The sequence below is a fragment of the Boleophthalmus pectinirostris genome, unplaced genomic scaffold (genome assembly GCF_026225935.1).
Source record: "Boleophthalmus pectinirostris isolate CB_2022bp ecotype Guang Dong unplaced genomic scaffold, ASM2622593v1 HiC_scaffold_6, whole genome shotgun sequence".
Classification (NCBI taxonomy): domain Eukaryota; kingdom Metazoa; phylum Chordata; class Actinopteri; order Gobiiformes; family Gobiidae; genus Boleophthalmus; species Boleophthalmus pectinirostris.
The window spans coordinates 28,810,183-28,828,110 of NW_026571447.1; the positions used below are offsets into that span (position 1 = coordinate 28,810,183).

At 38.6% G+C, this 17,928-nt stretch overlaps 1 protein-coding gene across 1 annotated transcript in view; it reads left to right on the forward strand.

The window, feature by feature from the left end:
* The window catches only part of adamtsl4 (ADAMTS-like 4), an 89,349-nt gene that overhangs the window by 65,144 nt on the left and 6,277 nt on the right, over nt 1-17,928 (forward strand). The window contains exons 7-14 of the mRNA XM_020927945.2: nt 2,026-2,230; nt 3,251-3,435; nt 8,976-9,126; nt 12,485-12,721; nt 13,795-13,924; nt 14,531-14,735; nt 16,026-16,199; nt 17,083-17,262. Coding sequence (XP_020783604.2) covers nt 2,026-2,230; nt 3,251-3,435; nt 8,976-9,126; nt 12,485-12,721; nt 13,795-13,924; nt 14,531-14,735; nt 16,026-16,199; nt 17,083-17,262 — 1,467 coding nt within the window. The remainder of the gene's footprint in view (nt 1-2,025; nt 2,231-3,250; nt 3,436-8,975; nt 9,127-12,484; nt 12,722-13,794; nt 13,925-14,530; nt 14,736-16,025; nt 16,200-17,082; nt 17,263-17,928) is intronic.

Consider the following 17,928-nt stretch of genomic DNA (forward strand, 5'->3'; position numbering starts at 1 on the left):
AAAGAGGGGCTATGCAAAACCCACTTTTTGAGCTTTCTACCATGTTATAATGTTTTTTCTCATCAAAAACATGCTTGGTGCTTGGCGAGTGGGTAATTATAGCATTTTCAAAACTGTACAAGGTAACATGGTGATCTAAACATGTTATGTGTTCGCAGTTAATACCCCATACCCCAGTGCAATATCCCTCTTAAATCCACAATTTCAGCAGTTTAATCATATAATAAAAAGATATTTAGATTACCGTAATTTCCGAAACTATAACTATCAGTCTTATACAATGTTGCGGCTAATATATGGATGGATGATTTAGCAGATTGTCTATTCATATATATATACGGTCCATGGCAGGGGTCCAACCTTTTTATTCTGGTGAAAGCTTTAGATGGGGAACAGTTCGACACCTATAAACATAAACCTTTATCCATTTATTAGTGCACAAAGTATAGGGACATCCCCATTTTTTGGTGGCAGGTTATAATAAAATTGTGAAGTGAGTGTATAATTAAGGAAAATTGTTATGCAGAGACCATTCATGACTAACTTGTGTACCAGTATAGTCATATTTTTCTTTGTGTTTTGGTAGTTTTAAGCAGCTTTTCTGTATTTTACCAAAACAAATGAGAATTTATGCCTCTGTTTACGTACTATTGGCAGGTATGAAATTGGTCAAAAATAGGGACACCAGGGACATTTCTTGTATAAAGCTGGGACAAATCAGTGGTTTGGGATAAATCTGCTGGGACAGGGGACACAGGCTCAAAACTGGGACAGTCCTGGGTAAATAGGGACATCTGGTCACCCTAATAAAGTTAGGCATCAAAATTATACATTTACAATGACAGTTGATCAAATTTGAGCCATTCAGCCAATATGTATACTTCAGAAATCATTTGGCGAGCTACTTGGAAGGGGGTGGAGAGGTACTAGTAGCTCCCGAGCTACAGGTTGGAGACTCCTGGTCTACGGTTTGGCAACACAGCAGATGGACGTGCAGCCTGAGTGCAGAAAGTGCTGCTGTGTGTACGATTCACACATGGATCTAGGGTTAACATGAAGTTGCAGCGTTTGCTAGCAACTTCATGCATGTCATACTCGTATGCATAAATGACCAGAAGAAACGTCTCAAACTTCAGTAGCCGGACATCCACTCATACCTGATCGATAAAATTAACCGAGACCCCCGGGAGAGCCTGAAATCTTCTGAAATCCACCGAGACACTGACACATGGATCTGGAGCGTAACACTGACTTTCTGCAGGAGTCATGCACAATAAAGACGGGGGTGATGCGCCGAGGAAGATGCTCGTTTGATTGTGTTTTGAACTCTTATTTTGCACTTCATACACACATCCTCCTCATGGGAAACACACAAAGACATACACATGAAGCAGCTTTTAAGTTAAAGGTGATTGATGTGGCTGTTGAAGAAAGAAACAGAGCTGCTGCACGTGACTCGGCCTCAATGAGTCGATAGTGAGATTTTGGTGACGGCAGCGTGACGAACTGTCTCAGTGCAAAAAGATGACAGAATCTTTCAGAGGCGATAAAAGCAGATGGCCAGAACTTGAAAACATTCTTGAAGAAGTGGACACCTTCGGCTTATATTCAGGTCCGCTCATAGTATGGAAATTACGGTAATATCTGAACTAGTGTTCAGTGTGATGTATTTTAAACAAATATCAGTCTGTCATCAACACTGAAATTCTGTCCAAAATGCAGCGATAAGTTACGCGCAAAGGCATTTTTCTGGCGATTTAAACCTAACAAAAACATACTACGTCTAAATATAACTATTGAGCAATTTAGTAGAGTCTGACCCTTGTTAACCTTATGATTGCAAGTCGCAGTTTTGTCATATTTTCCTGTGCCCAACCAGAAAGTCAAATAATAAACTTCACCATAGAAAAATAAACTAGTCGATGTTTTAGTAAAATCTTATGTGCCCTTATGTGTTTTTGTAAAATGAGTTGTATGCTCTTCAACTCGTTTTAACCACCTTTTTGTGTTTTCTCCTTATCTCAGTCGGAGGGCTGTGATGGAGTCCTGGGCTCTGGATCTGTGATTGACAAATGCGGTGTTTGCGGAGGACGGGACTCGTCTTGTCGGAAAGTGACCGGCAGCTTCCAGAATGCCTCCGTTCCCCTCGGCTACCACAAAATCCTGGACATTCCATCAGGAGCAACTTTTATCAACATCACAGAGCGACGTGCAAGTCCCAACTACCTGGGTACGTAAGGACACACTCATAAACAGCTATTGAGTTGTAATCTGAATTTTATGTTGGTATTATTTATATATGTGTCTATTCTGTAAAGGTTTTTTTTAGTGAAAACAAAACTGTATTCTAAGTTAATATGATTTGGCCTTACCAAAAGAAAAGTATTTTTTTTATGATTTTCTCAATTTTCAAGTGATCAAAAGTCAAAGTCAGAAGTTTGGACACATTCTCATTCAATGTTTTTTATAGTTTATTTTTACTAGACATCAAATATATGAAGTAAGATACAGTATATGGAATGAAAAAAGTGAAATAACTCCATACTTCATATATTTGATGCCTTCTGTGCACATATAAAATGTTGAAAGTTGTAAAAATAAAGGGAAAAAAATTAATGAGAGGGTGTGTCCGAATTTCCACTGATAGAATAAATGTTTGTTTTATCAAATTTTAAGTGTGACAAGTTTATTTTCCCTTATTTTTACTTGATTAATATCTGTTTCATTGGCCAGAATTACCCAAATTATGCTAAACACACTAACAATACAACACAATGCTTTTCTTGTTCAACCTCATAACATGATTTTGCTTTACAAGACCCACCAAAAACTGTGGACTTAACTTTGTCCATTACACAACAGTTTCATTAACATTACAGAAAGACATCCAAGTCTTAACTACGTGAGTATGTTGGAACCAAACTTATCAACAGCAGTCTGATCTTTTTGCGTGTAGCGGAGGATTTAGTTTCTAGTTGTGTGTGTTGGCCTAGAAAATACTTTAAATCCGAGGCCTCTAAGACTTTGCGCAGATAAAGGTTGTATTGTTAGACGTCCATAAGAAATCAGTGAAGCATGCAGGACTGTGTGTGCTTTTCCAGGCTTCCAGCTTTTTACTACACAGAATTTCACATGTTTTTCTATCAGTGAGTGCTTATGAGGGGGTCCCCAAACATCCAGACTAAACAAACCCCAAATAGGATTAATTTTGACCTTGTTTCTGTGACCTGTTTGCTTGCGCTCTCTCCAGCCATGCGCAGTGGTACAGGTGCGTCGGTGGTGAATGGGAAGTGGGCTGTGGACCCTCCAGGAGAGTACAAAGCGGGGGGGACCACGTTCACCTACTCCCGACCCAAAGCTCACGCCGAGGGGGAAGAGGAGCGAGGAGAGACCCTGACAGCACCCGGACCCACCACCACACAACTGCAGCTTTATGTGAGTCCAGTATGCCAGTGTGTTTAGCATTATTATTATTATCACTGTTGAGCAAGTTACTTCAAAACTAAACCGTAATGCGTTATTTATGACTTGTTACTGGCATTTCAAAGTAATTTGTTACATTACAATATTACTGTATTTAAAATGTAAGACATTACAAGACTATTACAGCACTTTTAAATTACTCTCAACAAAATGAATGTCGCCGATTGTCAAATAATGAGCAGCGAGCGAAAATGCTGAACTTTTGCGCCGTATATGGACTGAACCAGGACTGAACCAGAGCTGAACCAGAGCTGAACCAGAGCAGAGCTGAACCAGAGCTGAACCAGAGCTGAACCAGGACTGAACCAGGACTGAACCAGGAGTGAACCAGGACTAAACCAGGTCTAAACCAGGACTGAGCTGAGAACTTAACTAGGAGGACTGAACCAGGACTGAAGCAGGACTAAACCAGAACTAAACCATTACTGAACCAGAACTGGATCAGAAGTGAACCAGGACTGAACCGAGGACTGAACCAGGAGGACTGAACGAGGTCTAAACCAGATCTAAATCAGGTCTAAACCAGGTCTAAACCAGGTCTAAACCAGGAATAAACCAGAACTGAACCAGGACTAAACCAGGTCTAAACCAGGTCTAAACCAGGTCTAAACCAGGTCTAAAGCAGGAGTAAACCAGGACTTAACCAGGTGTAAACCAGGTCTAATCTTGAATCTAGGACCTCCCCTGAGAGAACCCCAAGCCCGCTGAGCAGGGTGTTCGCTGCGGTTAACCCTGTGGGGCGCGTCGTCCTTTCGCCTGCGGTCACTGGACCGTCTACACGTGCACACCTCTGGGTCCGTCCCGACATTCGGAACCATAACCACGGTGCTTCACCACTGCTGATCTGAATTTGTATGAAGGAAAACAAAAAACTCACTTCAATCTAGGTTAAAAATGCATTGTAACATTTGTACCGAGTAAAATATTACATTTTTTTTCCTGTAATGCCTTACTTTACTGTGTTACAGCAAAAAGTAATGCATTACAGTAATTCGTTACTTTCATAACGTTTTACTCCCAACACTGATTATGTAGCGCTTTTCCACCCTCAAGGCACTCAAACCTCTTTACAACAAGGAACCATACACACATTTATACATCAATGTACGCACCAGTGACACTGGGGGCTAGGTGTGTTACATGTCTTGTCCAAGGGCACAACAACAGCATTCATGGGAGCTGGAATTGCACTGCCAACTTTTGGATCAGTAGACAAACACTCAACTAACTGAGCTACTGCCGCCTGTTCTATACGGATTCTAAATATTACACGATAAAAGAAATCATATCAATTATTGGATTAAAATTAATTGTTGAACACTGTAATTTTCTCGTAGCCTGGTATCCAGACTAAAGCTCTTTCTATATATAGACAGCGGATATTAGTCTGGTTGTTTATTGCAGTGAAGCATGGGAAACTGACTCATAGACTGAGCTTATTGACGGAAAGCCTTAGGTTTACAGTCTCATCACCACACCCTCCCCCTACCAAGGTTGTGCAATCAGCCTTGTTTGTTTCAAAGATACACTGGAAACGAACAAGCCTGTTGGTTTATCATTTAGAACAAAATCAAAGCAGCAAAGTTTATTTTGATATGAACAACCCGTGTGATTCTCTGATGGCTAATCCACCTGTCAATCACGCCCATCTGAGGCTCTGTCTTTGTGCAGTAGCCTATTCATGGATTTTATGTTTATAGGTGATATTTTGAGGACTTTTGACCATTGAAAGGTAGAAATTTTGTTTTGAATTGGTGCTATGACAATGGTGTTAACTCTTCTCTACCTCTTCATTACCTAAAACTTTTAGCTTTTTCTTTTATAAATTAAATACAGAGAAAAGTAACTACTGTACAATAAACTTAACTCAAAACTGTATACAAAATCCTAGTCTCTATAGAAATCCATGTACTCAAAACTGTATATTATGAAAGAGCTTTACAAACATGTATGTGGTTTAAATTAAATTAGCGATAAAATCACCCCCACACACGGATGCACCGGGCATTTTAAATCTTTGTAACTTTCAATAAGGCCAGAGGCGTAGTTTCTCTGCTCAGTGTCAAGATCTCTCAGATAGACTGCATTAACACAGCGTTTTTTCAGTATTAAGGTTGGATAAAGAGCAGACATAGTGAAGCTTGCTCTGGATAATATCAGCCTAATAATAACAACTCCATCCGAGGCAGGGGTCTTATTAAAGAACAGAAGTCTTCCACCAGCTTTAAGGCAAAAGGGGGTAAAAATAACCAAGAATCACATGCATTTTAGGTTGAGCAAACAGCGCTCTCGAAATATGACAACTAAAAATGTGAGAGAAGACAAAATATCAAGATTTAGTATTTGGCATTTCTACATTCGTTTTCATGACAGCACGTATTTATAGAATAGGTATGAAGTAAAACATACAGTACAAAAAACATTTTCTGAATAAGTTAAATTACTTAGATAAAGAATAATTGATAGCAGTAATAGAATTGAAATTAATCTATGTCAAAAAAGAATTGTAAGTCTAGGCTACTCAAATCAATATTGTAACTGTTTTTCCAAGTATTACTCTCTAAAACAGACATGTCAAATTCAGGCCTGGGGACCAAACTTGGCCCACAATATAATTATGTTTGGCCCTCGAGCTTATATCAAATATATATTAGAGCAGATAGGCTATTCATTATTTAAGATTTTGTTATTATTTTATATCATACTTGTTGTGGATTCAATGTTTAAGCAAAACTATTATTAAACATTTATTTTAATGAGAAAAGGTTTAACATTACATATCTCGAAAGAAGAGAAAACATGCAGGTGTTGTTGAAATTGTTCAATAAATATTTAGTTTGGCCCACGACTTAGACCCAGTTTTTAATTTTGGCCCTCTGTGAATTTGAGTTTGACACCCCTGCTCTAAAACTACCACTGTTACAAAATAATCTGTCTTTTTGATTATCACATCTAATCCAGGTCTATCACAGAACTAAACCAGGTCTAAACAAGGACTAAACCATGACGAGTTACGCTGTGAACATCGACAAATTCAAAAGTGGACAAAAATAAGCTGATTCTGAATTAAACACAAGCTACGGCAAAACATCTTTTCACGCTTCAAGCTACGGCAAAACAGCCCTCCATCACCATGGCAATTAAGCAATTCAAATCCCAATATTATATGTTTTGAATGGGGAAAGATTATATTGGGTTTACATTGCGACTAAGTGCTGCATTTCAACTGTCTTGTTTACAATGTGCTATAAAGAGCTATACAAATAACGTTGGATTTGGGATGATATTTTTGGCAATGTTGTGCTTAAATTTCCCGGAAAACAGCTCAAAATGCAGTTGCCACATGGCTGCTTATGTCTGTGCTTGTGTTAAGTCTTGTTAAATGGACTGAGCGTTTCTGTGGCGAGAGGGAGGCACTCACTATAGGAGCTGCGCTATAGTTTCCCTTGACCTTTGACCCCTGCGTGAAGGGAAGTAGAGATTGTTTTGTGTGTGTGTCAATGTGCTCAAACTGTGGATTAGGCCCATGGATCAGTGAGCCTCGTGATATTTCAACTGTTTCACAATAAACTCTGCAATAGGATGGCTATGGGCCTTTGGTCGTTTTTGGTTGATTAAACGGTCAATGGTGTCTTAGTTGACCAAAATTTGTCTAATCTTTTTTTTTTTTTTCAGTTATAAGGATCTATATGGGACAAAAACTCTAACACTAACTTCTTTCTGTTATCTAAAAAGGAAGATTAAACTCATGATTCACAAGTTTAATATATAATAATAAAAAATAGATTGTTTCCTATGCCTTTTTTTGCATAAATTGTTGTTTTTACATGAACTCTTGTGCAGTTACAGTCTTGTAAATGCAGTTTGAGTCAGATACATAGAGATACATAATAGTTTTTAACGCTCTTGCCATGTTCCCTTTTAGTACGGATGTAACGATATCCAAATCTCACAATATTATCACGATATTGATTGATTGAATATTTATTTATTTCGGTCACAGGTATATTTTGACATTAATTCACAGACAATCATATTTAACACACACAGACCGAAAAAGTTTAGGCTGAAGCTTAAGCTTATTATGCCTTTACCCTTTATTCCTTTGTCAGTGTCATTTTAACACCAGTTCATCTTCATAAATACAGCAAGAGGAAACAAACAAATAAGAAACAGTACAACAAAGTACTACAGCACAAACTAAGTATCATATTTCATGTATCTGTCCAGAGTTAAACATTTAAACTTCTTTATAAAGTGATATGAATCTCACGATACAATATTATTGCGATATTTTTAAGAGACTCATATAATTGTAGATGGAACACTTTTTTGCTTTTAAAATACCTTGACAAGACTTTTGTGTGAATTATTACCATCATAATCCCAAGAATTCAAGTAAAAGACATATCTCTTCCTGTTGTCTGCACTGAAATGAATCATGGGATATGTAGTTCCCTATGTTTCTAAGCTGTTGCTACTATAAAACCATGCATTTAAGCAAAGGAACTTGTGATTCGATATATTATGACAGCCCACGATATTATTGTGAGACTTTTGACGATACAATATCACAATATTTTGTTTATTGTTACATCAGTCAACTACAGCCTTAATTGAAATACCTTCAAGTTGCATTGATTTAATTCAGAAGCATGATTGTGTATTTAATAGGTCGAGCTCATGTCACTTTACCCGCAGGTAGAATTGGTTTGCAGCTGGAGTTGACTCTGACGCATTAGTCACTCAACAAACACAGACATAGTTCATAGGAAATATGACAGTACCCCACACACTGCTGATCAAAACATGATAGTACAGAAAGAGCCCAGGACTAAAACATTACAGATGTCCATAAAAAGAATAAATAAACAGCTGCTGGAGTTAAAGATAAAATAAGAGTTCAGATGTAGGCTACAGTATCTTGTCAGCTGACCTAGATTTTTGGAATTGTATAAGGTACTTCTCACTGCTATTAATATATTTTTGTCTAGTTTCAATAAAAAAATGTGTGTGAAATAAAAACGTGCACTTAAAAGTATGTTTTGACCTATATTTTGACAAACTTTATTGATTCGCAGTTAAGATTGTTTAAAATCATACTTTACACAATGATTCTTTTGTCTAACTACAAGAAAAAATACATGAAACTCAGTCATAAATATCTTGAAAGAGGTCGATAATTGAATGAACATATGTCAGGGAACTACTGGTCTACCTTAAAAGCTGTGGGTTTAGTATAAAAATAGTGAAAACATAATATTTGAAGTGTGAAAGTCCATATATTGGTATTTCTGGTGGGTTTTATGGGGAGCACTCACATTTTTTACACACACCATCTCAAAATTGGGACTGTACTTGGACTAAACCAGGACTACAAAAGGACCGACCCAAGTCTAACCAGGACCAAACCAGGATGCACCTTTTCTCTGTGTGTAATATTCCTATCTGCGGCTAACACCTGTGTGTGTTTTTCTCCTTTCCTTTCACAGATCATTTTCCACCAGAAGAATCCGGGCATAGACTATGAGTTTTACGTCCCTGTGGAGAAGAAGGAGGGAGAGCGCATGGTGGAGAGGGTGAGAGAACCGCCCAGAGGGAGGCCGAGGGAGCAGGAGCCAGCAGCACGGGCCCCTCTACGAAGTCAGTACAATTATCACTACAACAATACAAGTCTAAAGCCGTCATGCTATGTAATCTATTTAAGCATTTGTGGTTTTGAGGAGTTCATTTGCAAAAACAGATAATTCCCACTACTTTTATTTTACTTACTATTACTTTAACTTGTACTGTGTTCATACTTGTGCATTTGTCACATCGAATTTTGGACTAGAACAGGTCTAATCCAGATTAAACCATGATCAAAGTGTTAACACAGCCTTAGAAGAAGATTATGATTTAAGCATTTTCTGAAGATATTTCAGTGTATTTCTTATTTCAACCTGGATAGATTTAGACAGACAGTGAAGAGGAGGAGGTGGGGCGGTGAGCAGCGGGGAGGAGTAATGGGAGTGAGGTGATGAAGGCTGAGGAGCAGGTAAACGCTGGAGAGGCTGTGAGGTAGATGGGAGCGAAGTTTGGTCCCCCAGGCTGAATTTACGTAGCCAGGCTGGCACCACCTTGTGCCACCGCTCAATTTCATTTCTCTCCAGCGACTAGGTCAGGAATCAGAATACACTAGATGGTTTGCAAGAACCCCAGAAGTTGTAGACCGCGCACCGGCCAATCAGCAAAGCCATGACATCAAACTCAAGCGTCTGTCTGGGTCCCTTTTGTGGTACAGCACAACAGTACACAAAGCGGTCAAGATGGATGTAGACAAAGCCAGGCATTCTGTGTTGGCAACGATTCCCAAGATCAAGGATTTAAAGCCGGATCAAAGAGAATGTTTGGTGAATTTTATCAAGGGGAAAGACGTTATTGCCCTTCTTCCTATGGGATTTGGCGCATTACATATGTCACGACCAAATAGCAGCGATTGGTTAAATAAAAAAGTGCCCGCCTACCATCACGTGAACAAATCCTAATGCTGTGGGGTCAGACGGTTTCCACAAAGTGAAACCAGCTGATGAATTAGGCTAGAATTTACACTAATGTCTGCAAATGTATTACCAATTTGGCAGATATTTGTGCTTGAATTAATAATGAATAAAAGTATGTTAACCAGAGAGAAAAACTATGAAACTGCATTTTAGCTTCACAGTCCATCATTTGTTAAGACAATATTATGTGATGGAAAAGCACCAACCAAAAAAACAAAAACAATACAGTTTACAAGCTAATATTTCATTCATTTGTTTATTCACAAAACATCTGAAAGCAGGTCATACAAAATACAGAGATATCTGTAGAGAGTCTAAACCAGTGAAATAATCCAGGCCAGTTTTCTTAGTACATCTAAAATAGCCTTAAAAGCAAGATGTTTCAAATTATTTAAAGGTGTTGTATTATGCTGAATGAATTCTTGTGAGCTTTAAGCCATGTTATAATGTCGTTACCTCATCCAAAACATATCTGGAGTTGTGTTTTGTTTTATTCGCATATGCTTGAGTAATCCTGCGCTATTAGTCTGTCTACATCTGTTTGTGTTTTCTTTTTGAGGGAAGAACTCAAAGAATATGTAAAAGAGGGTTTGTGTTAAACATGTGTGAATGAAACAAAACACAACTTTAGGTCTGTTTGTGATGAGGAAACAAGATAATAACACAGATCAGGTTTTAAATGGGGTCTTTAAAGTACTGTAGATTTGCTTTTATACAACATCTCTTTTGAACTATGGCAGTGGTGTCTATTGACCAGCCTTAATCAAATACAGTGTGATAGTTTGTTCCATATTAGTCAACAGAAGAAGAATGAGGGCTGAGAATAAGTGACATGTTTATTGCCGGGTGGGATCTGCGGGTCAAGTGGGAGTGTTTTTATAGTGCATTTCTCTATGACCTACTTATGAGGGTTAGTTGAAATCTGTATCTAGTCTCTGTCATGTGACCCTGATCTCATATGACATCATTGGTTTGACTCACAGACGATTTTTCCTCAATATTTCAACACTGAGTTCTGAATTTCCATCACTTTATATTGTCCATTTCCCAATCCTCCTCCCTTCCATCATTCTCCGGTTAGGCCCATAAATATTCCGTCACTGACATTAGTTTTGTTATTGTATCCATGTACCTAAGAGTATTGAAGCTACGGTTACATAATCGCTTTGGGATGTAGGGCTTTCCTGTCAAAATGAGAAGAAGGGTTCAGGATTCTTGCTCCGTAAGATGCCCGCTCTCTGGTTGCTTTCCATTTTAAGATATAGAGGGTTGTTGCTCCTGTCTTATATGTTTGACCCATGCCTCAGTTTCGTTGAGGTAACCTGTCAGGAGGACTCAGGGGACCCATATCCAGATTTCCAGCTGCTGTGGGCTTGGTCAGGACTGCCTTAACTGGAGGATTTCACTTCTTGTGCATGATTTTAATTTGAAGGCTTAAATCCACCTAGAGAAAATTCAAGCTCCACACAGAAACATCCACAACCATCTCAATATGAGTTGTGGTGGCTGGCCATTCAGTGACTGTCCAACGATGTTTAATAGTTACTTTTGCCCAGATACTTTTGCTTTTAAATGAGACATATTATATAAAATCTACTTTTATGACCTTTTAATTATGATATACCAGTGTTCCTTCATCAGTCGCATAATTAAAGTTCTGTATTTGATTAGCCTGATTCATCAGCTTGTTTCGCTATGTAGAAACCGTCTGACCTCGCAGCATTAGGATCCTTTCGCTCGACAGTAGGCAGGTACTTTTTTTTTTATTTAACCAATCTCTGCTGTTTGGTTGTAATGCTCCTAATCCCGTAGGAAGAAGGGCAATAATGTCTCTCTCCTTGATAAAATTCACCAAACATTCTCTTTATTCCAGCTTTAAATCCTCAATCTCGGGAATCGTTGCCAACACAGAATGTATGGCTTCGTCTACATCTCGACCTCTTTGTTTACTGTTGTGCTGTACCACAAAAGGGACCCAGACAGGTGCTTGAGTTTGACATCATGGCTTCTCAGTTCTTCGCTGATTGGTCAGTGCGCGGTCCACAACTTCCGGGATTCTTGCAAACCTTCTAGTAGTTGCTGGAGAGAAATGAAATTGAATGGAGGCACTAGGTGGTGCCAGCCTGGCTGATGCTCCAGTGCACAGAAAATGTCCTGTTTTCAATTATCCCCTATCCTCGCCCACCTGTACTTGTGATTATTCCAAAAATTCAGACTCTGGATCATACATGTAGGGTCTGAAAACAACACGTCACCGTTAACAGTATCAATATTACGATTTGTAATGACCAAAATGTCAAATAAGGATGTAGTACATTCGGGTTTAGTTTAGTCTAAATACCCAGAAGGAACATAACTTTTCTCCCTTAAATAGATTTAATTACAAAACTTGAGTCATTGTCCAAATGTCTCTGGGCCTAATGGCACTAATTGTGAATGTTTCTTGTGTGTTGTTCTAGGCCCTCTCACTGTGTCAGTTGAGGACCCAGCGCCCGCAGCTCCTCCTGTCTCCAGCCCTTTGCACACGGCCCCGTCCTCAGACAGATGGAGCCCCGAGAGGTCCCCCCAAAACCGAGGATCTGCCCCCAACCGCAACGTTCGCATCCCCCCTCGCACTGACCTGCCCCTGGACACACAGTCACCGTTTGTGTGGCGGAGAGGAGCGCTCACGGAGTGCACCGCTTCCTGTGGCAAAGGTCAGGGACATATAATCCTATTACACGTGTATAATGTGTCATTTAGCCAAGAGCTCATGGGGTGGTTCACTTCGGGCTGGGACTCACAGGGTCCCACACGATTTGATACAATACACAGCTGGCAATTGATGCTTTGCAGCGAGGTCACGCTGGGGGTGTTCTACATGTATCTCATTTGGCAGAATGTTCAGCAGATGCCATAGTGACATTGGCAAACACAGACACAAAAGTTTTCAGATTTACAAGGGAAAATGCCAAATGGATTTAAACAGCACATTTTCAGGAGCCTGTGATCAATACGAGCGTTCATGGTCCTGTTTAGGAGTTTGATTTTCAACAAAAGGGGAGAGTGACTGACTGAAAAACTTTTGACTAATGCTAGGCTGTCACTGTAATTTTATGTGTGCGAGACTTGTTTAAGCACACAAATCTGCTCACCTATTCCAGTTCTAACCAAATCAGCTCTTAATGATCAGATTGTGTTCAAATAAAACTCAGATCAAAGTCTAACTTGAGTAACAGAGCATCAGAGCTATTGACATTTTGGCCCCGTTTCTGGCCATAGCTCACATGACATCACGACTTTCTAAAGAACCTATCATTTAACACTGGACAGAAAGTAGGAATGGGCCTTCCAGGTGTCAAAATGCAGATGTTTTGACCTAATTTATGATTTATATTGCTGTAATTATTGGGTCTATCCATATGAAACAACATCTGGAATAAAGTACGAGCTACAATGGGCTTTTCTGTGAGAACGGATGAACCACGGTGTGCATGTTTTCACTCTTGTCTCTACATCATGATATTCATTTTTCTTCTGACTAGTTCAACATTTCAACCATTTTTCACTTTCAGTATTTCTTTCAAAAATAGTCAGTCAACCTCGTAGTTTTATAGACCCTGTCCTCCATCTGAAATTAGAGTTTAACCTATTTAGAGCCCAGACCTACATAGACAATACAGTAAATGATAAGAAGTCTCCCCCCTCTGGTTGAAGGAAGCTACTGCAGTATGTTACTAGAATTACTAACCTTACATTCTTCGCTATTTTTATTCTTTTACAATTTCAGGTACTCAATACAGAGAGATCCTTTGCATAAACCGCCACACAGACCAGGAAGTGCCCGACAGGAAGTGTGACTCAGCCACTAAACCTTCGCCAGAGGAGGAGCCGTGCAACACACATCCATGCCCCCCGTTGTGAGTCACTGCACATTTACTACAACAGATAATATATTAATATAACAATAAGTCATTTAAGTTTGTATTATTTAAAGAGGAGAGTATAAACAAAGTCAATGAATTAGACCAATTTACTTTACCCAAACTGATGATAATAAAGACAGAACATTTTGCTGTTCCAAATATATTTTAGTACATTTTCAGTTTTTGTAAATAGCTAAAAATGTGTAAATCTTAGTTACTGGTTACTGGTTACTGGTTAGTTTATTATTGGTTTATTACTTATTTTGTTTTTTTCAAAGTAGTAGGTAGTAAACTTAAGATCAACGTAATAAATGAAACATAAAGAGCCAAATCCAACACTAAAATTTAAAAACAAAGCACTATTTACTATCATTAAAGTCCTTTACACAGTGAGCCTTTGTCTTCATCATGACCATACTAGTCAAAGTTCATTGCAGCTTTTCTGTTCAAGGAGGAAATGAAGTTATAACAAAAATATTATTGGAAATTCACATTTGCCTGTTTTGTCAAACATGAAACATGCTGCGTCTCTTTTAACTTTGATCACTGAGACTGTAATAACACTGACGATTATATAAAAACATATTTGTTTTTTGTCAGCTGGGAGACGAGTTCGTGGTCAGAGTGCAGTGTCTCGTGTGGTCCCGGGTTGCAGCAGAGACAGCTCCAGTGCAGGCAGAGCTTCGGGGACCGTCACACTATGGTCCACCCCCAGCGCTGCGCCGGACTCACTCCCCCAGAGTCCACCCAGCCCTGCCAGCTCCGCATGTGCTCGCACTGGGAGGTCAGCTCAGACTGGAGCTCGGTGAGTCACTACCACAGAATCCTCAGTGTTATTCTAATAGGTGTAATCTGTGAACTGTGAAAGTATGGACAAAGACAGGACTAAAGTAGGGCATGAACCAGGACTAACCCAGGACCAGATTTACCTGACCAGCCAGAACCACACGACTGACAGTTGAAGTAAAAAGGGAAAAGGCCTTGGTGCTTATTTTAAGTACAGCTCAATTTAGACCATTGTTTCCCAAAGACTGACCCTCAAGTGAGTCACAAGAAATTTTTTTTGGGTCGTCTTGTCACGATCTGTATGTAGGTTATTAGAATATCCTGTCCTTAGTAGGGCAGTATTTCTGTGCTTATTCCTTTCACTACTACTTCACTACTTTCACTAATACATGTTTGAACTGGGATTTTCTGTGCTAACAAAAATGAAGACAAATCACAGAAACAGACTGAATGCTGCGCCTGATATGTGTGTTGTGCTCTCCTCCTGCACCCCAGACTGGAACGCTATACAATAACACAGGCCCACCTATCTCTAGAAATGTCAAGATATGTTTTGTATAATTTCTAATCTTTTTATAATTGTTTTATTGATTATTTTGTTCTGATATTGCTGGTTCAACTGAATGCTGAAAAGAAAAAGAAATGGGCTACATTTAAAGTCCAAATATGCGACTTATGGATCCTTTTATTCCTGCTTCAATTACTGTTTTTCAAAACTTGTTGTAATACTAATAGTTCAGAGAGACACAATCCCTCAGTCAACAATAAAATATCCTCATTAATGTTTGATAATGGTCAAATCTACCTTTATTTTGTGATTTACGAATGCTTTGTAACTTTTAAAATATGGGTCCCCGGAAAAAAAGTTTGGGAAACACTGATTTAGACTATTCATGGATAGTTTTAGAATCATCAGTATAAGACCACATGACAATTTTACAGAAACTACAATTACAATATTCTAACGTTACATTAACTTGTCTAAAAAGATGCTATTTATTATTGATGGAGATTTGAGTATTGGGCCTTTTCCTTATTATCGAAATTGATTTCTACTTCAATCTATTTCATTTTAAAATATCATCAAATCATTTCTAATTATAATAATAATTAGTTTTATATTGTGCTTTTCCAGACAACCAAATACTAAATCTAATCCAGAACAAAACCAAACTCAGGTCTAGCCAGAATTAAACCAGGTCTAAATCAGTGTGAAACTATGTGTATATTCCCATGTCATCTGAGTCTGAGAAACTCTAAACTCTAAACATTATGAAGCTGTTATTGACTTTTGCTTGTCTGTCGGCAGTGCTCGGTGGACTGTGGCGTGGGGAAGAGGACGAGGAGTGTTCGATGTGTCAGTGAGGAGGGCAGCGTGGTCAATGATAAAGAATGTAACTCCAGACACAAACCTCAGGGGAGCGAGGAGTGCAACATGGGCCCCTGTGTCACCAACTGGTACTTCAGCAGCTGGTCCCAAAGTGTAAGTGACACAAATAAAGACGTATCATTGTAAATCGACTTTATTTGAATTTGATTTGAAGGCCAGGCTTAAATTATGTATAAACATCATATCGATTTTGTTGAGAAAGTCACTATTGAGAATCAGTTCAACATTAGTCCCCAACCTACTGGATCTTTCAAAATACTGTGGGTTGTCAAACATAAGCAAGCACACCACCTCAAAATTGGGACTAAACCAGGACTATAATAGGACTAAACCAAGTTTACAAAAGGACTAAACTAGGATCAATCAGGACCAAACCAGAACTGTGACCGCAGACGTAGAATTATGTTTATTTGACCCTGTCCTTCACTTCATATTTTGACCTCATGATCAAACTATCAGTGGTTTTCATAATGTTGACAAATTTGAAGTGTTGCCATAGCGAACAATTTCTAACTAAATATTATATAATTGGAAAATGACCTCAAAATTCCGCAAATGCAATGGAAAAAAACTAGTTTTTCTTAATTCAAGCAACATTTTTGCTTCTTATTTTAAGTGCAAAAAGTAGTTGTTTTTCATATTTTAAGTGTAGCAAGATGTGTTTTCATATTTTAAGCACAAAAAGTCTTGTTCCACTGGCAGATAATTTTACTTGTCAAGTGAAATTTACTCAAATCATGATAAAACTTTTTTTAATTCAAGTCATCTTAACTTGATTAGATTTAGTTTTTTGCAGTGTGACAGGAAGCTGAAACCTGTTAAGAGATAGAAAGTGCACAAAATTGATTCAAACTGTGTTTGATACAGTTTATGTATAACAAAATCTAAACATATTGTATATAATTTTCATAGATTAGGAAGATGTACAATACTGACCTGTTATTAAACCAGTACCATGGCTCTTTCTTGTGTCCAGTGTTCAGCTCAGTGTGGTCCCGGGGTGCAGAGGAGGGAGGTGGTGTGTCTGACTCACGGTGATGTTAAAGAAGGAGGCGGAGAAGAAAACTGTGTTGCAGAGAAACCGGCCGAGATGAAAGCCTGCAACGGAGGACCCTGTGCCGCTGTCACCATGTGGTACACCAGCCCATGGACTCAGGTAGGAAGAGAGGAAACAAGTCAAAATGTTACAGTGAATGTATAAGTTAAAGTAAAATTATATCAAGTAACACATTTACCATGACAAAAAAATACAATGAAACCATCTTGCATCTTGAATTTATCATAGACGTCAATTTCCTTCAACAATGGGCGTCCCAAGTCAGTAGTGTGGTTATTTTAAGAGTCTTGGTCTGAAAAGTTTGGGATGTATTCTAGTGCGTTGTTTCACAAAGACTGGGTCGTGACTCTCAGGTGGATCGCAAGAGATTTTTTTGGGGGTCGCTTTGTCACGATCTGCATGTAGGTCTGCAATATACAGTTCTGACATAAATTGAAATATTAGGGCATGTTTTGTATAATTTCTAATCTTTTTGTAATTATTTTATTTTTTATGTTTGTTCCAGTATTTCTGGTTCAGTTGAATGCTTGAAAAGAAAAAGAAATGGGCAACATTTAATGTCCAAATAGGCGACTTATGGATCATTTTATTGCTGGTTCAATTACTGTTTTTCATTGTTTAAAACTTGAGTAATACTAATTGTTCAGAGAGACACGATCACTCAGTCAACAATCAAATATCCTCATTAATGTTCAATAATGGTCAAATCCACCTTTATTTATGTGATTTACAAATAATGTTTATTGACTTGGGTTGCAAAGGTTT